We start from the raw sequence: 26,851 nt of genomic DNA on the forward strand, positions 1-26,851 counted from the left end.
CCCACCCTCCCTATCCCACCCCTCTAGGCGGTCACACAGCACGGAGCTGATCCCCCTGTGCTATGCGGCTGCTTCCCACTAGCTATCTATTTTACATTTGGTAGTGTATATATGTCCATGCCACTCTTTCACTTTGTCCCAGCTTACCCTTCCCCCTCCCCGTATCCTCAAGTCCATTCTCTAGTAGGTCTGCGTCTTTATTCCCGTCTTGCCCCTAGGTTCTTCATGACCATTTTTGTTTGTTTATTTTTAGATTCCATATATATGTGTGCAATATATATATTATATATATGTGTTAGCATACAGCATTTGTTTTTCTCTTTCTGACTTACTTCACTCTGTAAGACAGACTCTAGGTCCATCCACCTCACTACAAATAACTCAATTTCGTTTCTTTTTATGGCTGAGTAATATTCCATTGTATATATGTGCCACATCTTCTTTATCCATTCATCTGTTGGTGACAATTATTTTGTGGGGATGTTAGGCTTCATGGTACCTGGTAATCTCTCAATAAATGTTAATTATCATAATGTGATAATATATAATTATTGTTACAATACAATCTTTCACTTTTTTTCGGCAGCTTGGCATGGGGGTGGAATGAGGTGTGTGCCCGTGTGTCCTTACCATCTTTGAACATCAGTATTTTGGATGCTGAAATCTGACCCTGCAGCCATAACCTTCTGACTGTTCTCCCCACACTCTTACTTTCCCACCCCCTCGTCCCCATAATCTCTATTTAGCTTCTAAAGTGACACCATGTAGGAAATTCAACCACCCTGAGGCAGCCGTGGGAGGAAGCACCTCTAGCCAACAGCATCCGCTGCCAGCCATGAGGGAAGACGTCTCTAAATGATTCCAGCCAAGTGGTTGCTTTATGCAACCATTAAGTTTTGGGGTGGTTTGTTATGTAGCAATAATAATTAGAACAAAGACACAAATATTGAAGTTATCAAACATATCACACAGATTAATCAGTTTAAAAGTAGATGACAAAAGGGAGAAGTTCAGCGAAAAACTACTTATGAAAAAAATCAAATAGAAATTCTAGAACTGGGACTTCCCTGGTGGTGCAGTGGTTAAAAATCTGCCTGCCAATGCAGGGAACACGGGTTCGAGCCCTGGTCCAGGAAGATCCTACATGCTGTGGAGCAACTAAGCCCGTGCACAGCAACTACTGAGCCTGCGCTCTAGAGCCCGCATTCTGCAACTACTGAGCCCACACGCTGCAATTACTGAGGCCCACTCGCCTTGAGCCCGCACTCTGCAACAAGAGAAGCCACCGCAGTCAGAAGCCCACGCACCACAATGAAGAGTAGCCCCCGCTCACAGCAACTAGAGAAAGCCCACACGCAGCAACGAAGACCCAACGCAGCCAAAAATAAATAAAATAAAATAAAATAAATTTATATAAAAATAGAAATTCTAGAACTAAAGAATACAATAATTAAAATCTATACATTAAAAGGAATTAGCAGCAATAAGACACAGTAAAGGCTAGGATTAGTGAGCTGGAAAACAGATCAGTAGAAAATACCCAGACTGAAGCATGGAGATCAAAACTGATGGAAAGTGTGCTCACTTCGGCAGCACATATACTAAAATTGGAACGATACAGAGAAGATTAGCATGGCCCCTGTGCGAGGATGACACGCAAATTCGTGAAGTGTTCCATATTTTTAAAAAAAATGATGGAAAGTGAAGAAGAGAGTGTGGGATGCACATGGAAAGAGTGAAAGGTCTAATATACATGAAATTGGAGTCGTAGAAAGAGAGGAGAGAGAAAAGCAGATTTGCAAAGGAAAGCCCAGAGAAACAAAAAAGAGGCTCATCATCTGACTTCTGCATTCAGGTTCAGTGAGATGTGAAAATAGGGGCATTCTCGGGACCTTGTGCATGACATCCAAGGTTTAGAAACAACAGGGAACTAAAGAGCAGGGAAAGTTTATGAGGTGAGACAAGAGGATGATGAAATCTGAGGTACCCAGAAGAGAAGACTGAGATAACTAAATTGTAGACCACTGAAGGCCATGTCTAATTCTTTTCTTTTCTTAATGGCACTTGGCACATGACTGGCACAGAAAAGACTCTCAGTATAACATTTGCTGAGTGAGGAGCATCTGTTCCACGGAGAGAAGGCTGTTGCTCGCGCTGTTTAGGCTGGCTATTGAAGAGCTGCCTGGGGCAGCTAGACACCCTCCAGATGCTACCTTCAGATCTTTTCATTACCTTCAGTCTTCATGTGTATTCTTGGCCAGAGATAAGACTTGAGAGGGGAATGAGGAGTACTAGGATTTAGGACAGCAGGTTGACCAGCTTCCTTCATTCCTGCTCCCTCCTTCCCTCCCTCCCTCCCTCCCTCCGTCCCTTCCTTCCTTCCTCCCTCCCTCCCTCCCTCCCTTCCTTCCTCCCTTCCTCCCTCCCCCTTCCTTCCTTCCTCCCTCCCTCCCTCCCTTCCTCCCTCCCTCCCTCTCTCCCTTCCTTCCTCCCTCCCTCCCTCCCTCCCTTACTTCCTCCCTCCCTCCCTCCTTTCCTTCCTCCTTTCCTCCCTCCCTTACTTCCTCCCTCCCTCGCTCCTTTCCTTCCTTCCTTCCTCCCTCCCTTCCTTTCCTCATTAAATATTCCTTGGGCAGCCCCTAGTTTCTGGTCATCGGGCTGAGTACCATGCCCACAAAGATGAAAAAAAAAAAAAAGTCCCTGCTCTAGTGAGGGGAACAAACAGTAAGTAAATAGTTACAATTTAACCTTTGAGCACTAAACCAAAGCACCACAGGGGCCCAGAGGAAGGATCAACTGGCTGGCTGACGGTCATGAGAATAAAGAAAGTTTCATGCAGAAGGTGATGTTGGAGCTGTACATTCAAGGATAAGGGACAGATATGAGGCAGAGAGGGGGAAAGGCCACCCAGAGCAGCGGGCGCAGTCTCAGAGGTGTGAAGGGCATGTGTGGCCAATGAGGTAATAGGTGGTATTTTGTCTTTTTGGTTTTTTTGTTTCTTGGCCACACCACGCAGCTTGTGGGATCTTAGTTCCCCGACCAGGAATTGAACACGAGCCCTCAGCAGTGAGAGCGCAGAGTCCTAACCACTGGACCGCCAGGGAATTCCCAACAGGTGGTATTTTGGTGTGACTGGAGCATAGCCCGTAGAGGCCAGGGGACAGAGATTTCAGGAGAAAAGCTTGCAAAAAGAGGTTGATGCCAGTAGACGTTTTGCACTTAGTCTGTTGGCATTGAGAAATGATGTACGGCTCCAGTGAGTGTCATGACTGTGACTGTGTTTTAGAAAATCATCCTGTCAAGAGAGGACTGTGAAGGGGGGTTGGGAGCCAGCAGAGGTGGGGGTCGGGTAGGAAGAGCAGACTGGGCTTTGGCCGCATCAGCTGGCTGACACAAATTCCACTGTTGTTCAGCTGAAACATGTTTCTCCATCATCTGAACGACCAATTTTTGCAGTCATTTGGGCCAGTCGTGCAGTTGATCCAAAGCAATTGTTCAGTCATCTCAGAACTCAGAATGACTACTGATCTCATGTTCTGAGCAGCCAAACAAGTTTGGAACAACCAGCCTCTAGCAAGCCAGGAAGGGCTCACGTTAAAAGAACAGCAAGCTTCCATATTACATCCTTCGTGTATTGGCTAGAGCAGGACATTTAAGGGGTATTTCAGATTTCAGAAAAAATGTGTGCGTGCTGGAAATCCAACCCCAAAGCATTACTTTTAAGCCGAGTGAGCATGGAGGGAAAGGTTCAGGTGAAGGTCACACAGCTGTGAGTGGATTAGTGCTCAATGGGGTTTTGCTGCAGAGAAATCCTCCAGTTTGCCTTCTGTACACAGGAGTGGTATAAAAAATCCTTATCAATATGGCTTTCCAGAAGCTGTGCATACAGCTTCCTCGGCTCTCATCTGGCTTCTAGCTAGAAACCGGTTTGTGGGAATTGCAAAACTTACTCCCTTCACTGCTGGGAGCCCCTCAAGGGCACTGGCTGAGACTGGGCTAGCCGTGCTTATTATTTTTTCCTCTGAACATTGTTGTATCCGGATTTGATGCCTGGAACTGCTGCGACTATTTTGCTAACACCAAGAGGGTGAAGCCAACACGTGAAGGAGAACAGATCAAAGGGAACAGTAAGAAGCGGACCTGGAGCCTTGACATATTATACCTGTAGCCTGATCGTCCGCTGGATTTCTTGTTATGCAAAAAAAAAAATTTCCTAATTCCCCCATTGTTTGTTTAAGTCACTTTGAGGGTGACTCTCTTACTTACAGATAAAAGCATCCTGAGTTATACTTTCCAAATACACGTGGACGCAACACACATATGTACACCCCCCCAAAATATCTCTTTTCTAACCAACTTTGCTGTCTGAAATGCTTCTCCTTATGAGCCATTCTTTTTATTGGGGAATTTTCCTTCTACTGTAACACACATATCTCTCGGAGATCCTCTCTAGGACTTTTTATTTTTCTAAAAATTGGCTCAAATTTTGTTCTGTATTTTACTGAGTCCTTATTAAGTGCTAGACACTCTAGGCTGTGAGGATTTTAGATGGAGGTGGTCTTTAAATGCTTTATTATTTTTTTTAATTTGTCCATGCCACGCACACCATGCAGGATCTTAGTTCCACGACCAGGGATTGAACCTGCACCCCCTGCAGTGGAAGCACAGAGTCTTAACCACTGGACTGCCAGGGAGGTCCCTAAAGAATCATTTTTTTAAGAAATGAAGAATTATCTCAGATGCCATCTCCATGGACTCCCCTCATTTTTACCACAAGGCTGATCAGCTCTCCCAGGCTGAGAGCGAGAAGTATAGAAGTGCTCGGTGGACGGGGAGAAGAAGATGGATTTGGTCCTGAGACTCTGATTCATTGCTACTTCAAGGACATTTTTACTTCGCCTGCAGGAAAGAGAAAGTGATCCATTGTAACTGTGATGAAAATGCACTCCCTTTCTGCCTTTCCTCCTTTCTCTTCTTTCCTTTAGAAAAAGGAAAGTTGGAAAGAGATGAGCTCAGCCTCTGGAGTGTGAAACCAGAGCTCAACAGGAGAAAAACCACTTGAAATGTCAAATCAGAATAGAATTCATTTGAAGATCCGGGTCAACATAGAGACCAGCACATGAATTGATCCCATGGACCCCTAAAATCTTCCCCAGAAATGATTTCTGGTTGGGAGATGGTACCAAAGGGGGTGAGAATGAGCTGGACTTCAGGACAGCTCCTAGATGCCAATCAGGTCCAATTGAGTAACGGGTCAGACTGCCTTCAAGGATTATGACACGATTCAGCCCATAGTATAATTTATTCCCTTTGACACGTTTGCACATTTGTTTTACTTGAACTCTCAAAAACGCAAGGCAGGTGAAGTCGCTATTATTATTCGTTGGCCAAAAGGTTGTTTCGGTTTGTTCTGTAAGATGGCTCTAGAAGCACTTAGTTATTTTTAACTTAATTTGAAACAATTTTGTTAGATGGTATGTGACAGCTGTCATATCAGCATGCATTTTAAAAAGACATCAAAATTGGTGAAATCTGTGTAGCCCTTTTAATATTGAAGATGAAAGAAAAAAACAACATTTTCAGCATATTATGGTTTATTACTTCAAGAAAGGTAAAAACGCAACTGAAACGCACAAAAAGATTTGTGCAGTGTATGGAGAAAGTGCTGTGACTGATTGAATGTGTCAAAGTGGTTTGCTAAATTTTGTGCTGGAGATTTCTCGCTGGACGATGCTCTACGGTCGGGTAGACCAGTTGAAGTTGATAGAGGTCAAATTGAGACATTAATTGAGAACAGTCAATGTTATACCACGCGGGAGATAGCTGACATACTCAAAATATCCAAATCGAGCGTGAAAAATCATTTGCACCAGCTTGGTTATGTCATTCGCTTTGATGCTTGGGTTCCACATAAGTTAAGCAAAGAAAACCTTCTTGACCATATTTCCTCATGCGATTCTCTACTTAAACGTAATGAAAACGTTCCGTTTTTAAAACAAATGGTGACACGCGATGAAAACTGGATACTGTACAATAATGTGGAACGGAAGAGATCATGGGGCAAGCGAAATGAACCACCACCAATCACATCAAAGGCCAGTCTTCATCCAAAGAAGGTGATGTTGTGTATATGGTGGGATTGGAAGGGAGTCCTCAATATGAGCTCCTTCCAGAAAACCAAACGATTAATTCCAACAAGTACTGCTCCCGGTCAGACCAACTGAAAGCAGCACTTGATGAAAAGCATCCAGAATTAGTCAACAGAAAACACGGAACCTTCCACCAGGATAACGCAAGACCGCACGTTTCTTTGATGACCAGGCAAACACTGTTACAGCTTGGCTGGGAAGTCTTCATTCATCCGCTGTATTCACCAGACGTTGCACCTTCGGATTTCCATTTGTTTCGGTCTTTACAAAATTCTCTTAGTGGAAAAAATGTCAGTTCCCTGGAAGACTGTAAAAGGCATCTGGAACAGTTCTTTGCTCAAAAAGATAAAAAGTTTTGGGAAGATGGGATTATGAAGTTGTCTGAAAAATGGCAGAAGGTAGTGGAACAAAAGGGTGAATATGTTGTTCAATAAAGTTCTTGGTGAAAATGAAAAATGTGTCTTTTATTTTTACTAAAAAACCTAAGGCACTTTTTGGCCAACCCAAATATTTTAATCTTGTGAATATAGAAGGTAAGCTACAGAAAGATTAAGTGTCTGATCCAAAATTTGAGACAGTTATTGCAGGGACAAGACCAGCTCTCTGATCTCAAAACATGAAATTTGCTCTGCTTTCCACTCTGTCGTATCTCCTTGCCATGGTATTTGATGTAAGGCCTGAAAAAAACGCATAAACGTGGCCCCATTGGTTCTATTCCCCCTCCCACCACTCACCCCATTCTGTGTAGCCTCAGCGGGAAGTTGGGGCCAAAATTCAAGGGGCTGTTAAGAGCTACACACACAAGTTCGGCTGTGGACGCTTACGATTGACAGAGGACACAGGTGAATTCATCAGTCATGTACTCAACAAGCCTGTATCAAGTTCTTTTCACCTGCCCCCCTCCCTTATCTGCTTGGCACATTTGGGAGTACAAGAGAAGCACAGAGAACAGCCTCCCTGGTACTGAAGCAGCTCACACCCCTCTTGGAAGGCATGACCACGACTTAGGAGACAATCAAAAGTGGTAGGAGACAAGAGACAACTGAGTCTTAGATTTGGTTAAAACACAAAGAACAGTGCTAAATAACTCTTGGTTAAATGAATGAATTAGTAGACTGGATACTCACGTTAGTTGACTTGGAGAGTATGTATATCAGTCAAGGTTAAAGGAGAGAAGCAGAATCACTAGAATAGACACACATACCACACACACACACACACACACACGCACTCCAGATGTCACTTATTATTTACGAGTCTATAAAATGGGATCATAACAGTCATTACATTGAATTGTAGTGAGGATTATAATATATTATGTATGGAAATAGCCTAGCATAGTGTTCAATATATAGGAGGCTCTCAAAACCTGAAAAGAAGCATGTCTTACTACTGCCTGATTCGCAATTTTTAACCATGGGACTAATGCTGGCATGGATTTGGTAAAAGAGAAGAAACAAATGCAGGTATTTCTTAATCATTGATCAAGGCAAAGAAAAGTGCATGAAAATGCATGAATAGACTTGATTTTTGACAACTGGATGTACTATAGTTCATAAGCCCTTTTCTGGGATAAGAAGGGAATTTTTTTTTTTTTTTTGAAAGACTGGTGACTGCAGTGTACATTTTACAGAGCCAAATTGGGTGGGCTGGAGGGGCTCATGGCTGGGGCACTTGAAATGTAAGAAGATAGAGATGAAAAGAGTATATTTACTGCTCTGTGTGCCAGGAAGGAATTCATGTTTGTCCCCTGGGGCATCCGTAGAGATCTGGCTCCTAAGGGGTGTCTTCCTCTAATGAAAGGGAGCTGCTGTGCTATTTACGGGGGTTCTGATGAACTTCAGGAGTCCTTTTACTGAGTGATATGCAAGTTTGGGCCAGATCTGAACTGTTCAGGACAGCCAAAAGGAGGCTTAATATTGCCACCAGCAGCTCCCTTCTCTGCCTTTACATATTCATCACTCTTCTCTCTTAAAAATAATATTTTAAAATATCTGTTCAAGATTTATTTAAGTGGACTAAATTGGTCTACCACTTCTGGGTCAGGACCTGTATTCTGGTAGACCCAGGACATTAAATGACTCATTCCTTCCAGGGGTACCAATAACCACAGAAATCTCCCTAAGCCCCCTATAGAAACAAGATTATGTCATATTATGGCTTTTTAAAAATAATTTAAAAATAATTTAAAGGCTATGAATATTAACAAATTTCAAAGGATTTTATTGTGAAGCACAGATAAGAAAGGTTTTCTGGGACTTCCCTGGTGGCACAGTGGTTAAGAATCTACCTGACAATGCAGGGGACATGGGTTCGATCCCTGGTCCAGGAAGATCTCACATGTCACGGAGCAACTGAGCCCATGTGCCACAACTATTGAAGCCCATGTGCCTAGAGCCCGTGCTCAGGCACAAGAGGAGCCACCGCAATGAGAAGCCCACGCACTGCAATGAAGAGTAGCCCCCATTCACTGCAACTAGAGAAACCCTGTGCTCAGCAACAAAGTACCACCATGTATTTTCTTACTAGATTCCAGGTTTTTTCCATCCCTAGGCCTTGTGTTTTAGCTCATTTTTGAGAGACTGCAAGTTAGTTGCCTCTGAGTTAAACGTGGGAAGGGATATTCAGCCCACCTCCTATCCGGTTTTGATTTCATTTCTAGACCTTCTGTGATCCCCATTATTGGGTTCAATGGCCTCCTTTCTGTTCCTACAGCATTCTGTAGATGCCCAAGACTTGGAGATGACCACACTCTTAGAAGGCTGGCTCCCCACTGAAATGAAGTTTCCTGCAGGGCAAGAGGAGTGCCGTAGTATCCCCAGTGCCCAGTACAGTGCCTAGCACATAGTTGATGCTCAATAAATAATGTGCAGCAAACAAGCAAATGAATGAATGAATGTTATTCACCTTTGGAAATGATAGAGTCATATTCTAGAAGCCAGGGTAGCTAATAAGGCTCTCTATGTAACAAGATTTTGTGTCAGTGGAGAGTAGAGAAATTCTCCAGTGGCCCGTCAAAGTTAATTTTTCCTTGAACAAAGAATATTTGGGACCAGCAATTGGGATATGTAACAGACATTTTGTACGAATCCACCTCAGATTTACTGATAGTTTGAAAACAACAGGTGTATTTTGGTCAATGATCAAGTCCCACCCCCAAAAAGAATTGACCATTTTTTTCTTTGTAACCTCTGCCATTTTTCTCCTTTTATCCTGTTCCAACCATCAAGAAACATTTATCCACAAGTGGCAAGTGTCTTGAATTATAGCTTCCTGTGTCTTCCCAAGCTGTTCATTTCCTTCTGTCTCGTGTGGAGTAATCAACATGGGCTAGATGGCTCCCTCACATAGATTTCCATGAGGACAAGCGTCCAGCCACTATTAATGCTTCTTCACTAGTAAGAGATACAACGTTCAGGGTTTCCTCCAGGTCAAATGATTGTTCTGCAGGGCCTTATGAACTTGTGCAAAGGACTATTTTTTCTCACGATATAGGCATAACAAACTTTTCTTTTTTGAGTGGTGAAGCCTCTGTGTTCTATCAGCTACATTCTTGCATACAAATCCCTTGTAAATTATTTTTCAAATTCCAAGGTTCAGCAATTTAATTGAATCGGTTCCTAATTTTTAATTAAATCTGCATTTCTCCCGGTAACCTTTGGAAAGATAGAAGCCACATTACCATATTGGAGAGAAAGGATCACAGAGCAAGACAGACGTAAAAGAGAAGCACAAAATCACAAGGCAGGTTTTCCTATAAATTTATTTTCATACCAAAAAAAAAAAAATAACATTCTAAGGCAATGTTTTTATTGTATAGTATAAAATAACTTCCACTAAATTAAAAATGGAATTTTTTTTTGCTATAAGCCACTGATAACTTTTCCATGAAAAAAATTTACAATTTGCAGCACCTGTAGAAAAAAACACCTGTTCGATAATTATATAAATACTGTTGACAGATCCCAGTAGCCCATTATGTATCCTTTTTGGCAATGTCAGCTTTCTAAAGTCAATTAGCTTCTAAATTTGAAAGGTACCTGGTGGCCAACATTCTGCTTATTATTCAAGGCATCCATTTAAATTTTTTGGAAATAGACTTGAGAAGTCTGAAAAATCTATTAAGTTAAAAAGAATGAAGAAGTATCATACAGTTGATATTAGCAAACAACATTTTTCCCCTTAGCTGCAAGTTTTCCCCAGGGGATTTACAAAGTGCACCAGTTAAATATGTCTGTACATTTAAAACATTAAATATGTCAACAGCAAGACATTTTTAAATATTTTGAATCAAATACTATAGCACAAATATAATTTACAATACTTTGCACAGAAAACATTACATCTGAAATATAACTTTAGATATTATATAAAAATACATATATTTTTTTCTCCTCATTAGAAAAAAGTATTTATTTGCAGGTTCCAGCATGATGTAACAATTCAAAAGAATTTAACCCTTCAGATGGTCATCAGTTTGCAATTAGATGACCCCCTTTCCACTTCAGCTGCATCGTGGCACCCAACCACGGATTAGAGAAAGAGAATTAACCCCTCCCATAGCCCAAAGGCAGTTTTTCAAAAAGGCAACCATAATTGCTCCAATCTGCTTTAATTCTAGGAATTCATTACAAAATTTAAAAACCACTGTGTAAGAAAACCCTTAGATCGTAACACACCTTGAGTCCAACATCTCCCATTGGCTGTAAATACATTCGCTCCCTACAGAGTCAAAGGCATGGGTCTTCTCGTACCCTGTGGGTCATAGCTCTTAGTAGTCTCACACAGCTACATATATCTTTCTTGGCTTGTTTGTAAAGTTTTCTATACATCCTAGGAAACACGTGAAAACGCTTCATCAAATGGGGCTCAATCTATATCTCGAACTTTAAAAGCCCCAAAGTACGTTGCATCTTGATCTGGATCCAGTAGTGAAGGGTTGGATACCTCAATGCTTATTTCCTCACCAGACCGTAGCTTAAAAAATCCCCCAACGTTTATGGAGTAGAAATGGAATTCAGAGTTCCCCGACCAGTATTTGGTGCTTCCTCCTTTCATGAGGGTATGAGAACTCGGGATTTTGATGCTGGTCTTGGTGACGTACACCATTAGCTGAAGATAATTCGCAGTGAGGTTTCCCGAAGTTTCATGATGTCGAAAGCAGATGTTGGCATACAGGTAATAAAAGCCATCTTGGTTAACTATTAGTTTTCCGTTGCTGAAAGTCATGTTGGAGATCTTGGCCCAACCTCGGTCATGGTACCAGCAGGACAGACTCACTTTATGGGAACCTGAGGAAAAGAGAGGCACGTGATTTAAAACCCACCCCTTCAAGGAGAAGGACATCCTCCCAATTCTATGAGGTTGGAGAAAGACCTACTGTAACAGTCATTGTTCCAGTGGGAGAGTAATTTCTCAGAATTTATTTTCTAAAAGGGGAGTACCAGTACATTAAGAAGTACTTGTGCTCTCTGCTAGGCACCTGAGAGGGGACAAATACAAAATCTCACTTTTCCTGCCCTCAAGGAGCCTATAGTACCCAAGGGATAAGTATGATATACGTTCAGACAGGAAGCAAGGCTCGGGCCCTGATAAGAAAGGTGTGGATATTGCAATGGGAATTCAAAGGAAAGCGATTACTTCCTCCCAGAGGGCTCAAGAACGATTTTGCTGTGCTACTGAGCCTGATAACTTAAAGGAGGAATTCAGCCAACAGAAACATAAAGGTCATTCAAGGTTGAAGGAAGAGAATCAGCCAGCGGCAGTTGAAACAAGAAAGCAAGAAACAAGTACAGGAAGAGAATATCCACACTCCACGTGACCCCACTTTCTCTTTTAATTCATGGAGAGAGGTATATAGAAGGAGCTGAAAATCTGGGTCACAGCAACTTGGACCAAAAAGTCAAACTCTTAAACTCTATATTCTCATCACCATTGATTTTCCCCTCCTCCAATAGCCCAAATGCCTCCCAAGGTCACATGACTGAAAAGCTACCCCCAGAGAAGTTCACAAAGAACATATCCTTGGCATTGTACTCCCCAGCTTCACAACTTCATGCAATCCTTTGTGCCCAAAGGATGGTAAAATCTCTTCTAATTATTAGACCAGACCTCTCCTTTAGCTCCTTCTCACACCTGAAATGTGACAAGCGATCTTCATGTCACTGTTTCTGGAGCAGCAGAAGTTTCTAGAAAATCTTCTAAGTCAGCAAAGTGTCCAACGCTCTGAATATTTCAGGTCTTTAGTGTACTTTACTAGGTCTTTACAAATTGGGACTACCTCCATGATAAACCTCAGTAATCAAATATTTATATTTATACGGATACCTATTAGCCAACTGGAAAAGATGTCAGCTAGTGGGAAAAAAGCTGTTATACTGTGGAAAGTCCAGAGTTTTCCTCCAGAGGATTTTGTAAACACTTATGCTAAGTTAAGCTTGTCATCTGCTAGGATTTCAACAAGGCAAAACAGAGCTGAGGAGTCTCAGAATGGGGTGGGGAGTAGTTTCTGCAGCCAGGGAGAAGTTCTTTGCCGCCTGTCACCCAAGAGAAATCCCCCACAGAATTTAGACTTAAACTGGATTCCACGGATCCATCAGAGCTGACAACACTTTGGCTAGAGTGGGTCCTTGGGAGATCTTTGTAGAACCAGAAACCCACACTGGCTAACTTTCAAGACTGGCCTGAATCCTGGGAAAACTTGAACACCTGCATCTTACTCTGGAGAGCCACGAAAAGGATAATGTTCTATTGTCCCCGGAGGGCTACTGGGCAGCTGGGATATGGTCTGGGGACCTCAATACCAGGCTGTTCCAGAACCAACTAGATGGTAGGGTAAGTGGAAGAAAAAAAATGCAGCGGGGTCCAAGCTATGATGGGGCAACCCCCCATCCTTAGACATGCCTGCAAAGGCAAAGAAGCCAATGGTTTCAATCCCTGTGCTCAGGGACAGGACAGATTTCCTGAACTGCATATCGTATCCACAAGAGGGCGCCCCAGCACGCCTGAGAAGCCATCACAGGCACTGCTGCCTCCAGAACCCAGCACAGCGCCCTGCCCTTTTTCATCTGAGGTCCTACCTCTGATCATCCTAAATTAAAGCATCCCAAATGTAAATATCATTCCATGGTCCCAAGTGAGTCAAAATGAGACTGTAAGACTCTATGCATCACATCCTCATGAACACTAGCAAAGTAACTTCTCCAGGCTGGTAAACAGCCACCTAGACCATTGACAGAGCTACAAAAAACTCAAGGTGTTTCCTATCTCAAACCATCCCATGGTTACCTCCTTCTTCCCCTACTCTTGTATTCAATCCTTCATGCAATCAATTATCGGTCTTATAGTTTATCTCCTATGACGGCCCTTAACAGATAGCAGCAGAAAGACTAAGGTGACGTCTACCCTCTCGACAGGTGATCAGCTAGCGTTAGACCAAGGGCTCAGAGATACAGTCCAGGAAAGGCAGGGAAGGATATGAAAGAGAGAGGAGAACACAGAAACCCTGACCGCATACCACTCCTGTTGTTAGCTCAAGTCAAGTGGAAGGAGTGTCCTTATATCCTTCTAAACATGCCTATATTTATCCATTCGCTGATCAATTTCGTCATTTAGTAGATATCTGAATGGTGCTTTCTACGGGCATTCACTCTATCCACAGTTAAGAAATGCATCAAGCAGTATACCCTCAAGGCACTTTGTAGAGGAGAAAAGAAGAAATGGGCACACCAAATGAAAACTATAACATTTTCATTTCTGCAGGTCACACAGCCCATGGCTGAAGTTCAGTTAAAGTACCTGCCAAGTGGAAGCTGCAGAAATTAGTGGCGACCACGTGAACTCAGCCCAGTGACAGAGGGCAGGGAGGGCTTGGGTCAAATGTGGACGGGCTGAGAAAAGGGAGAGGATTGTGATCGAAGGAAACTGTTCGAGCAAAGAACGGAATGCACACAGCACGCAGAGGAAAAGGGAGAAGAGCCGTCCGTGTGAACTGGAGAGCTCATGAATAGCGATAGTGGGAGAAAAGATGAGAACAGCCCCCCTATCAGGTTGGAGGACCTCACACAGCAAGCCTGGGCTTCCATCACTAGACGACCTTCAGCTGCCCCAGCCCCTAGGGTCACTGCTATTAGACATTAGAGAAGTCTCTCCAGATACTTAGCCTGAGCTGCCCTTAAGAAAGCCATGAATCCTGACCTCACAAAATACTCCCCAATGCATTTTATTCGAGAAGCTTTGAAATACAGTCAGTATAAGGCAGATTCTGATTTCTTTCTTATGTGTAAATAAGTACAAATAAGTATGGAACAGAGGCCCCGAATGAACATGCAAAATTAAAGCCGTCTTCCTCTGAAGTATCCAGACTGGGAGATAAATGGACTCAAGGAGTCATTGGTCAAGCCAGAGGAGCAAATTCTATTTTCTTAAACAGAAGCATACACTCACTCATTTCACTCTGTCTCAAGCTCAATAACCATCATAAAATAACCAGGAGTTTTGCCTTCTTTTTGGCAATGATTTGATGCAAGGTGCCTGGAGGGAGAGCTATGTAACTAAAGCATGCTTGCTATTGCCAAATAGACTTTGGCACACGGTCTAATGCCGTATTTATCATATGCCATTTAAAATGAACTGAAAAGATAAATGCAGACTACCGCACGCACAGCTGACAGATCAGTATTAATTTGATTGCCTTTGCTAACATGCAAAATAGTTTTCCACTCAGAAAATTAGTGTAGTTCCACCATAAGGCACACACATACACACACACACACAGAAAGAGAGAGAGAGAGAGGAGAATTTGTTTATGAAGCCAATATCTGGGACAGTATAGATAGTTTAGGAAAATCTAAAAATCAAAGAGTTGGTTTCTCCTTTCTATGTCTGTAGTCAGGAAAAATTCCTTTGTGGCCCATACTATATTAGTAGCTTCAAAACTGCTTATTAAAACTTGGATTTTTTTTAACTCTAAGAAGAACTTGCCTTGAATCATTTTTGTAAAACAAGAAATAGAATATATAAAATGATTTAATTAAACTTTAAATAATGACAAATTACATTCACTAAGTTCTTACTATAGGCCCACTTCCATATAAGCATTTTAGTATACAACCTCATTAAATCTTTATAGCTGCCCCATGATGTACAAACTGTTACCATCCCCATGAAGAAGCTGACACACAAAGGATTCCAATAATTTGCACAAGGTCACCCAGCCAGGTAGTACGGTGGGACCTCAAACCCAGGCCGGCAGACTTGAGACGCCCTGCTATTAAAACCACATTAATCTACTTCTTTCATGAAAAGAGGAACACAAGCGCTCTGAATTTATTCCCCTCTGACAAAGGCAACAGGCCACAAGATACTTATGTAATAACCTATAGTATAAAAAGCATGGACTTGCGAATCAGCTAGAGTGGAATTCAACTTCTAATCCTGCCACGTTGTAACCTCGATCAGATAACTTAACACTAGGTGGACCATGGTTTCCCTGTTTGCAAAATCTGAATGATAATCACTACCTTGCAGGGTTGTAGTAAGGTTTAGAGATAATGAATACAGAGCAAAATGCCTGATACAAAGTGTGTGTATAAATGGTGTAAGAATAATAACAATAATATTCCATTGTCACTCCATCATAATGTTCTTTGTGACCTTTCTGATGCTCACCTAACCCGATGTGAAGTAACCAGTGGGGATTATATGATGGAAATCACTGGTACATTAGGTAGATGTAGACATAGAGCTCTGGGTTTCCTCACTTCCAAAAGATAATGAGGTCTCCAGTCTATTGAGCTAAATTCTTAGCCAGAAAAAAACGATAAGTCCCTGGAGAACGAGTATGTCTCATTTTCTAGAGGGCTATTGCCTCTTAAATATCACTCTGTTGAGCTCCTGCCTGGAACTCTGCAGGAGATGGCTGAGGATATGACTACCTGCAGGAATTCATGCACCTCACAGGCCAGCAATGGGGATGTGTCAACTTTTGCTTGGAAAAATAGAGATGAGTATAACACGGGATTATCCTTCCCAGTTATGCAACCTCAACTAGCAGTCTTTTAAAATAAACTCACTCTGATGATCTGAAAATGAATATAGTGATGATGTCCATTCCGGCACGATCGAGAATCACTGTTTCCATGATGTGGAAATAGATGATCTTTCTTCTGGTCTAGAAGTTAAGGGCTCTCAAAATTTTGCTAACAGGCTAAGAATAGGTCTGAGTATTCAGATGGGCTGATAAATGACTTTTTTAAAACATCTTTATTAGAGTATAATTGCTTTACAATGTTGTGTTAGTTTCTGCTGTATAACAAAGTGGATCAGCTATATGTATACATATATCCCCATATCCCCTCCCTCTTGCGTCTCCCTCCCTCCCACCCCTCCTATCCCACCCCTCTAGGTGGACACAAAGCACGGAGCTGATCTCCCTATGCGATGCAGCTGCTTCCCGCTAGCTATCTATTTTACATTTGGTAGTGTATATATGCCCATGCCACTCTCTCACTTCGTCTCAGCTTACCCTTCCCCCTCCCTGTGTCCTCAAGTCCATTCTCTATGTCTGCGTGTTTATTCCTGTCCTGCCGCTAGGTTCATCGGAACTATTTTTTTTTTAATTCCATATATATAGTGTTAGCATACGGTATTTGTTTTTCTCTTTCTGACTTACTCTTGAAATATTTTTCAGGCTGGATATAAATGGAACTTACCTGATGGGATGTCAATGGCATTAATCGTGAGATGGGCAAAGGGCTGAGTCTCAGGCTTGTTCCTTCTGGCCAGATCTAACCATGAACCTTCCACCATGGCTGGAGATGAGAGAAGCCATGTTAGCTCAAAGAGGAGTCACCCTAGGGGTTTTCAAATATTTATACAGATCCATGCTTACCTTTTTCTGCTCTGATGTGTTGTGATTTAACAATATGTTGCATTTCCTGCAATAAAAAGAAAAAAGAATTTTATTTATACACTCTTTTGATAAAGCAGTTAAGAATTCAGGACTGTCGGACATACAATAAATTAATCCTCTTTCCTTCAAAATATGCCGGAAGTACACAGGCAGTAAAATTTCTTGATGTTCTAAGTAGCTATAAAGGGAAGTTCACCCCAAAGAATTATGTTGATGTGCTTAAAAAGTAGACTACACACATACCATCCAATAAAATACTTTGGACAATAAGAGGAAATAAAAGACAATGTAAATTATAAAACACGGAATCACTGAACATAGTTAAACATTTGTAGCAGGTACACAAATGGAGATGAAGTTAACTAGGAACATAACAATTACCACAGAATATATGACCCTCTTAAATTTTTAGAGAGTCTCTTTTTATGTCTGTTTCATTAGTGAATTCCTGTTAAATGTTGAAGCTCAGCCCATAAGAAAGAGAAAGATGCTTGGTTTCCAGTGGTTAATCTTTTATTTTAAAAAGTCACAGTGTATTTAAAGTACCACATGGAAGTCTAAGAGCTTTTTAGATTACCAATCATTAGCTTAAAATATTGCCACAAATAGAGGTTTAGAAGTGCAAGCCAGTAAAAGAAAGAACTCAAGTACATAAAGAACGTAGGTAATTGCATACCTCAATTTGAGCCCTGACAATGAAGGGTCCAATAAGTAACTGCAGGCCCACCTGAATCAAGACCTTAGCTACCATTAAATAGTAAAGTGATGTGGAGGGAACTTCAGGCTTTGACTTCAGTTCAAACCCCTTCTCAGTCACCTACAAATACTGAGGATATTAACAGCACCTTTATCATCGGTGGCTGTGAAGACTCAATGAGATGATGCATGTAGGCACTCAGCAGATGTATGGTAACTCCATACATCTAAATACTACTAGAAACACTCTGGAGAGATTCCTCATTTCTCTGTTATTGGGGTGACCGTCCATGCTAACTACCCCACCCCCTCATGATGTTTGAGAGATAAGCCAGATAGCTTAAGTTCTTGGAATGTCTGGAGAGAAGGGCTTTGAGATAGCTGATAGTTAGATAGGTAGAGGCTATAACAAAACTTAACTGTTAACACTTGGAAGGGTTCTAGTGGTAAAATTACATTGATTCTTCTCTCTGCCTTCAAGACCCCCAAGAGAGAAGAGAATCAATTCTATTTTTTTTTTTTTTTTTTTTTCCTTTTGCGGTACGCGGGCCTCTCACTGTTGTGGCCTCTCCTGTTGCGGAGCACAGGCTCCGGACGCGCAGGCTCAGCGGCCATGGCTCACGGGCCCAGCCGCTCCGCGGCATGTGGGATCCTCCCAGACCGGGACACGAACCCGTATCCCCTGCATCGGCAGGCGGACTCTGAACCACTGCGCCACCAGGGAAGCCCCGTTAACCACTGCGCCACCAGGGAAGCCCCTCAATTCTATTTTTAAAGACCCTTGGAGGATAGCACAGCTGTCTTCAGTTACCTATTCTAACATCCTAAAGAAGTCACAGCATGACTGACTTTTAGAAGGAAACTTTACAGCCTCATCCAAGGCTACTTCCTGCCCTTGCCTTTGACCCAGGGCACTGCCCTGCACAGCCCTGGGAGCATCTCTGCAGGAAATTCCAGGCAAATGATGGCTGGCTCTTTTAGGTTGTGCAGTGCAGTGGCCCTTACCAGGCTTTGTTCCTCTCCCCACTCCATCCAAGATTTATTTCTCTCCCCTGCTGACTGCCAATCTCCCAAGTCTTTTCTCATGATCTTTGGATTCCCAATGGTACCCTGATTTCTGGAATTTCCTAGTTTAGTCTTCCCTGCATTCACAACAGGGATTTATATATGCACAATGTACCTATTATACACTGTGTATACCTTTATACATTTATATATACACAGTGTATCTTTTACCTTTATAAATACATAATACATTACATATATAATATATATATAGTGTATCTTTATTGATTGTATATATCTTTTTAACATTTATAATGGAGATATATACACACACAATGTTTACTAAACATTGTATATAGCTTTATACATTTATGATACAATATATCTTTAGACATTGTATATCTCTTTATATACTTATATATGTATATATAATGTAACTTTATCTGATTACTATCTCTTTAAAGATTGGAACAAATAGGAACCTGGGGCTTCCCTGGTGGTGCAGTGGTTGAGAGTCTGCCTGCCAATGCAGGGGACATGGGTTCGTGCCCCTGTCCGGGAAGATCCCACATGCCGCGGAGCGGCTGGGCCCATGGGCCATGGCCGCTGAGCCTGCGCGTCTGGAGCCTGTGCTCCGCGGCGGGAGAGGCCACAACAGTGAGAGGCCCGCGTACCGCAAAAAAAAACCAAAAATAGGTACCTGGATGACAGTATTTCAGAGATTTAAAGCTACCCCTCATTTTCCCTCTAGCCCCGATCTGCCTCATCCTCAGAAGGAAGAGGGGAGAGGGAAGAAGGAAGCAAAGCAAAGTATGACATATGCCTACAAATGCCTGCTTGGTGCTTTTCTATCGAGAAAAGCACACATTATTGAGAAAGACAAGGTAAGATCCATTTTGCTAGCTCCGTGGTTCTCAACCTTGAACACGCAGCACAATCTCCCAGAGGGCTTGTTGAAACACAGTGTTTCTGATCTGCTTGGTCTGGGGCGGGACCTGAGAATTTGCATTTCTAACAGACGAGCTGGTGTTGCTGACCTGGGGCCTCCATTTGAGAAGAGCAATCCCTCTCACATCCCAAAAGATTTCAGAGATGAGCAAATCTGAGATTTTCTTGAAGCTTGAGACCAGGCCAAAGGAGCAGCAGACAAAAGTCACTGATTAAGTGGGCAGGGAGAGTTTGTTCTCTCCTACCTGGGAATGAACTTCTCCTGCCCATTTAATCAGCAGGTGCTAGGTCAGAGCTGTCACGGAAACTTTTCAAGAAAATTCAATAACCAGTGCCATTCAGAAACACTTTCAATGTCTGCTTAAAAAAAAAAAAGTGTGTCATGACCCAAGATGAATTAAAACTTGAGCTAAAGGCCGATGAGGTAATGCTGCTTTCATGTTATGTATTGTTGGGTATCCAAGAATTGCAATTCCTCTCATGAAACCCTATAGGGAAGTTTCCACATGAAAAACAAAGTACGTGATGTGTCTATAGCTCAGGCTACAAAAAATGTAGTCTCAGTATCTGTTCTTATATCCCTACCCCACCCCAATCTTTTGAACTCAAGATCATTGTTATGTGCACAGATATCAACCAGGAACATAACATTCTGCGAAGACTACAGTTTTAGGGTACCCTGGCCCAACTCCAGCCAGTCTAACTCAATTAGTCTGATATTGACTTGGTAGCTTTTTACAAGAACCTCCCCAGGTGATTCTAATATGCAGCAGGCGTTGAGAAACATTATTACTAATTGAGCATGTCCGTGAATGGTTGCTTGGCGACAGCTCTATTTAGTCCTAGATTTATTATATCCTCACGATTTATATATATTCCAAGTGTTGAAAATTAAATCATCCCTTACATGTGCAGCCAGCAAAAAGCCAACTATCTCCCCTTGTGTTACCCCGTTGGATTCACGTTAGAATCAGAGGCTGGGTAACTAGTACTAAGCTCACTTTTCAGACTGGAAAATGGAGGCCAAGGGAGAATAAGGATGCCCCTAATAGCTCTGGGGCTTGAGCCTACACCTTCCCAGTCCTCGTCTAGAGCTATCAGCCCACCCCCCTTCACAAGATGTGGTCAACGAGTCTACTCCTGGAAGCTGGCAGGAAAGTATCAGTGGCCTGGGATGGGGTTCAGGACATGCTACCCCCAAATATGGTGCTTTGGCAAGTGGAATACTTTAAGCTAAAGGATTCTGGGAAATGGCAGAGGCAGGAAGGACTACCTGGCTTTGTCCTTCTCCCCTGAAGCAGGTCACAGACCCTCACGGGAGAAGTGCCTTACCACTGGGAAGAAAGGAGCATCTTCATCTCTTAAGACGGGAGGACGCCTAGAGGAATCTGAAGCAACAGGCCTTGCTCCGTTTCCCCCAGTTTACCATCCTGAGCTCAGACCCTGTCCTGTCCTGTCCTGTCTCATTTTTCTACACCTTGCCACCCTTCACCAAACTGGGTATAGAAACCACTCAGCTTAACTATTCCTGTGGGTCTTCATTTCCTAATGACGCATTTCCTGCGTCACATAAAACTTACATTAAATAAATTGGTATGCTTTTCTTCTATTATTTATCTCTTGTCAGTCTAATTTACAGGGTCCCGACTGGTGAACCTAAGTGGGGAGAGGGAAGGAATTTTTTTTCCCTCTCTATACCTGTCAGGAAATTCTTAGAGGGTGGTCCCCTCCCTGAAGTAGAAACTCTGAAAGGAGACCCACCTTGACCAGGGATCTGACAAAAAGGAACCTCAACATCAGGAAATATGGTCTCAGAATTCTTGGGGAGGGGGCTTCAGAAAACAGCAGGCTCAGAACCTGCCATGACTGGTAAGCCATGAGGGCCCTGGACGTGGGGGCCTCACGTCTCCAAATGTGACTCCAGCAAGGCCACTCCACAGAGCAGGGCCACTCGTTTGGTCATTTTTCTCAAAGCTCAGATACTTTGCTACGTACATACCAAGCACGGTTTTCTCTTGAATGGCCCCCTAATATTTTTAATTTTCAAAATTATAAGAAAGTCTTCTAAAGGAATACCCAAACTTCACCCCAACAGACAATTCCATTTACTTCCTAAGCTTTGCACTTACGTTTATTTTCATCCACAGTAGTCCTCTTCTTTTGTCCCATTAATTAGAGTGTTTTAAAATTTGCAGAGTTCTTTAGTCCCAAATTGAATCATTCAGACATTGCTTCTGGTTTCTTTGAATGCAGAAAGTTCTGATTCATCTATTAATAATTTGGGGAAGACACTACAAAGAACATCCTAACTCCTTTCCTCTGAACAAATTATTCACATGAAAGAGATCTTTTAAAAAATGTTATATGTGTTTTATCTTATTTTATATCCAGCTGTAAATTAGAAAAAAAAAGTTAACTCTCTGGATGCACGTTCAGTGCACTCACATGTTGTCTACACTCTCAGAATGCCCACAGCTTTGCATAAAGAAGTATAGGCGGTTCTGATACACCTCCCAGCAAAGAGCCTCCAACAGAAGCCAGAAACAGTTTCCAGGGTGAGAAAGCTGGGCAGACAGCCCTCCGTGCGATATTCTCTTGGCTGAAAGCTACTAAAGAGAACCCAATGCCCTGCTCCCCAGGAAGATCAGCGATCTACCTTCTCAGAATAAAGCATGTTTAACATCTGTCACATGCAAGGACAAAGAGAACCACCCCCTGATTCCCAAAACCTACTCATGACCATTAGGATCACCTGTAAGTTACTAAGAAAAATCCCATGAATGAAGGAACTTATTTATGGTCACACTGTAACAAGTAGGCTTTTCAGCGAATTTATGCATTTCTTAAATAAGCATAATTTGCGCCTAAATTATGAGAGCTTCATTTAACCCTTCAAAACAGGACAAAAAGGAAAACCGACCTACTGGTAGACAGCCAAAGCAATCGCTGCCAGTTCAAGGATAGAAGAAATCCTCTGACATACTGCCACCTAGTGGACACTGTCTAACATTGCCAAGCCTGGGCTCCCACAGCCAGACCTCGCAGATTTGAAACTGCCGTTTTGCCCCCAACTCCAAAGTCTAAAAACAAGACAGATGCGGAAGTTTCACAACATTTGAAAATCTGCTCCTTGTGGTATCTTCCTATTTAGACTGCGCTGACTTTTCGTCTTTGCTGTCCGAGTACATCTGAACAGACAAGAAAACAACCGGTATGATTTTTCTTTCCTTTTTTTTAAAAAATTTCGACTTCTTATTTCACTCATAGAAAAAATGTTGGGATTTCACAATTTCTCCTCCAAGAAAGAAAGTACACAAAAGATCAATATGATTGTGTAACTGTGGTCTCTAGGACTGCTGCTCTTTAACTTCTCCTGAATTCAACATCCCAGAAGTACAATTCCCAGGAGTGTGACAGGGAGACTGCTGGCACAGGCTCCCTTGGACATCTTTAAAAAATATTTTTGGGGCTTCCCTGGTGGCGCAGTGGTTGAGAATCTGCCTGCTAATGCAGGGGACACGGGTTCGAGCCCTGGTCTGGGAAGATCCCACATGCCGCGGAGCAACTAGGCCCGTGAGCCACAACTACTGAGCCTGCGCGTCTGGAGCCTGTGCTCCGCAACAAGAGAGGCCACGACAGTGAGAGGCCCGCGTACCGCGATGAAGAGTGGCCCCCGCTTGCCACAACTAGAGAAAGCCCTCGCACAGAAGCGAAGACCCAACACAGCCAAAAGTAAAAATAAATAAATTAAAAGAAGGCTCAACATTTAAATATATATATATATTCTGGGAACTTTTTTCAAAAGAGGGAGGAGGGAGACATCCCAGAACTGGCTCAGTCTTGATATATCAAAGCCACTTAGGAGAGATTGTACTCCGTAAGAATAAATATAAACACCTATCAGTACTTTCAACTTCTTTTGAGTAATTATGGGAATTTAGCTCCAGGTTAATTTAAACATTTACAGCAGGGCTTCCCTGGTGGCGCAGTGGTTGAGAGTCCGCCTGCCGATGCAGGGGACGCGGGTTCGTGCCCCGGTCCGGGAAGATCCCACATGCCGCGGAGCGGCTGGGCCCGTAAGCCATGGCCGCTGAGCCTGCGCATCCGGAGCCTGTGCTCCGCAACGGGAGAGGCCACGACAGTGAGAGGCCCGCGTACCGCCAAAAAAATAAAAAATAAACATTTACAGCAAACGCTTAAGCCAGCCTTTGCAAACTCAGCTGGATAACTGCCCCAAACAAGACTTTGACAGCATAGCAATTCAAGAGCGAATGTTATTAAATTGGCCTCAGTTTGTTTGACTGAAGTGGGTTTTTTTTGGTCTTACAAAATCATATGTATAAATAGATTTAAATTTGCACTGAGGACACTCCCAGCTGTAAAGATTCCCTGCAAAAAGGTCAAGTTCCTGGAGTCTGGCCTTATCAGACTGAAAATCCCACCTGTTCATTGTGATGTGAATTGTGTGATCCGTGTGGGACCTGTCAATCAGCACAGGAGAAACAATTTGTCTAGCCAGATGCTTCCAGAAACCACTGGCACCAGCTCCTACCTGGGGTCTCAGGTGGCTGGCTCCCCCTGCAATCCCAGTAGCAGCTGCAGGGACATCTGGCTGGTTGAACAAGGATTTAACACCCCGTTTGCCAGATATAATACAGGGTTCCTACACTGTTAACATATGTGATGCATTCATTTTAACATCTGAATGATACCCTTCCTGTAATTCTTCTCCAACCTAGTTACAAGAATAGTGTTTTCATCAGCTGAGTTAGCACATAAATGCCACATGTGGGTTGCTTCTGAAAATGAATAGGCAGTTTCCTAATCTTGCAGAGAAATCCTGCAGACTTCCACCTTGTAAATAGCTCAGAAATCCATCCTCTCCTCTCCAGCCAGAGGACCACTGCCTTCCTTCAAGCTTTCATCATTTCTCATTAGGATTCCAATAATAACCTCCTACCTCCTCTCCTGATCTCCTGATCTCCTCCAACTGGTCCATTGCTGCTAGAGTGAGCATCAGAAAGTCCGCATGCGAGCAAGCCCCTTCTCTTCTTTTTTGAAAGGTTTTTAAAAATTCTTATAGGTTATTACAAGATATTGAATATAGTTCCCTCTGCTATACGGTAAGGCCTTGTTGGTTATCTATTTTATATATAGTAGTATGTATATTTTAATCCCAAACTCCTAATTTATCCCTCCCCCTACTCCCCCTTTGGTAACCGTACGTTTGTTTTCCATGTCTGTGAGTCTATTTCTGTTTCGTAAATAAGTTCATTTGTAGTATGACAATACTACAAATACTACTTAGTATGACAATCTCTAGGTCCATCCATGTTCTGCAAATGGCATTATTTCATTCTTTTTTATGGCTGAGTAATATTCCACTGTGTATATATACCACATCTCCTTTATCCATTCCTCTGTCAGTGAAGTCCCTTCTCTTCTGAAAACCCACCAGGGGCTGCCTGCAGACTTCAGGAACAAGTCTACGTTCCTTACCTGGGCTTATAAGGCCCTGCACGACCAGGCTGGTTACCATTCCAGACTCTCCAGCTATTCCTCCCCTGCACCCCCAAACTCCATCACCCCTGAGGACACTCTGGACACTCAAGCCACACAGAACTACTTAGAGTTATTTCTGTCTGCAGGTCTCCTGCCCTCCCATCCATGCAGACTTGGCGTACAACTGCTCCCCTGGAGAAATGTCTTGCTGTCTTATCGATAGCTCATCTTTAATTGTAAAGATTTTTTTTTCCCTTGGCATTCTTGGCTCACAAGGCACCGAAACAATAGCCACCAGGTGTTGTGGAGCAACTAAAGAGACAGGATTAGAACTGATGCCTTAGCTTCGCTTGCCTGCTCTCCGAAAGCTCACGTGGAACTTCCAGTCCACGGGACATGCGGGAACACTTTGTATGCACCTGGATGGAGCTGGAGGCCCCCCCAGCCTGTCATGAAGAGTCAATGGTGACAGTTTGAAAACACCTCAAAGCAAAGAACTTTAAGAGCAGGAGACATTAAGGTTCTGTCGCCTAAATACATGTCATTCAGCTAGAGTGGAGCCTGTGCTTCTCAGCCCAGATCCCCCGGAGCAGAGCCCTACAGGGCACCGGGCACCAGCAGGGAGAGGGCAGGAGCATTGGGAAGGGGGAAGGGCAGCTCCCAGCCAATCCCCACAGGGGAGGGGGAGGGGAGGGGAGGGGGAGCTAGGAGGGGCCCAGGGTCCAGCAAGTGTCGGGGCTGGGGAGACAGTAGATAAGGCATAAGCCCCCCTAATCCTGAAGGTGAGAGACTTGAATTTGTAACTTTACCCTCTCGTCCCTAAAATTCTTTATTTCTTACTATGAACTACTGATTTAAAAAATTCTCTCAAAGCCAAAGTCCTCTCCACAGGATTCTATCTCCCCCGCCCTCATGCACCCCGCTCTGAGCCCCCTCATCTCTTTGTCTCCTCACTGAATCAGCCACCAACCCACGACCATCTCTGGAAATTCTCAAGAAAGAGCTTTACCAAGAAAAATGTGGACTGGCCTCCTCCTTCCACCCCGAGTACAGTCAGCGAGGGCTCATTTCTACCAGAAAGAAGTCTGCTGATTGGAAAAGACTTGTCTTTGCACACACGTAATGTACTCTACCCACCGAAGGGCTAAAGAATACGGTACCCTTGTTTTCCTAAAGCAGAGTGATGCTTTCCCGGCAGGGCGATGGCTATGCTGGGAATAGAAAATTAGTTTTTATTGTTTAACCTTCATGGTTTAAATGAGGAAGTTTCTGCTCTAGGTAAAGGTCCCTTCGGGTTTTCATAAAGCAGCCCTATGACAGCAATATTAGTCTTCATAAAGAGCCCGATTTTACAGTGTTCTGAGCTAGCGTACTCATTTATAAAGTTTCATCTAAGGGCTTGGCAGGGTAACTGCAGTGGGGAATCTTGGGCTAACCGTGCTATTTACCACGTCTCTGCTCTCTTCTGCCACTTGAAACATAATTATGCCACCTCACATTGGCAGAACTTCTGACATTCACAAAGCCCTATCTCCTCTGTAGAAAGCTTACTCTCACATCGACTCTTCCCCAGTATTTCTGACTGCTACAAATGGATAAAGGGGAACAGAGGTACCAGGCCAGCCACCGTGGACCAGTG

At 43.0% G+C, this 26,851-nt stretch overlaps 1 protein-coding gene and 1 non-coding gene across 2 annotated transcripts in view; one reads left to right on the top strand and one right to left on the bottom strand.

Moving 5' to 3' along the window:
* The first annotated feature begins 1,577 nt into the window (after positions 1-1,577).
* LOC132413973 (U6 spliceosomal RNA) lies at positions 1,578-1,684 on the top strand. The gene has a single exon (XR_009516857.1). It is a non-coding gene; the product is annotated as a U6 spliceosomal RNA (small nuclear RNA).
* A 9,334-nt stretch (positions 1,685-11,018) lies between these two features.
* The window catches only part of TNFSF11 (TNF superfamily member 11), a 34,355-nt gene continuing 18,522 nt past the window's right edge, over positions 11,019-26,851 (bottom strand). The window contains exons 3-5 of the mRNA XM_059995975.1: positions 17,041-17,086; positions 16,862-16,960; positions 11,019-11,440 (exon numbers count right to left, since the gene is read on the bottom strand). Of these exons, the coding sequence (XP_059851958.1) occupies positions 11,019-11,440; positions 16,862-16,960; positions 17,041-17,086 (567 nt within the window). The remainder of the gene's footprint in view (positions 11,441-16,861; positions 16,961-17,040; positions 17,087-26,851) is intronic.

This window comes from Delphinus delphis, chromosome 18 (genome assembly GCF_949987515.2).
Source record: "Delphinus delphis chromosome 18, mDelDel1.2, whole genome shotgun sequence".
Lineage (NCBI taxonomy): Eukaryota > Metazoa > Chordata > Mammalia > Artiodactyla > Delphinidae > Delphinus > Delphinus delphis.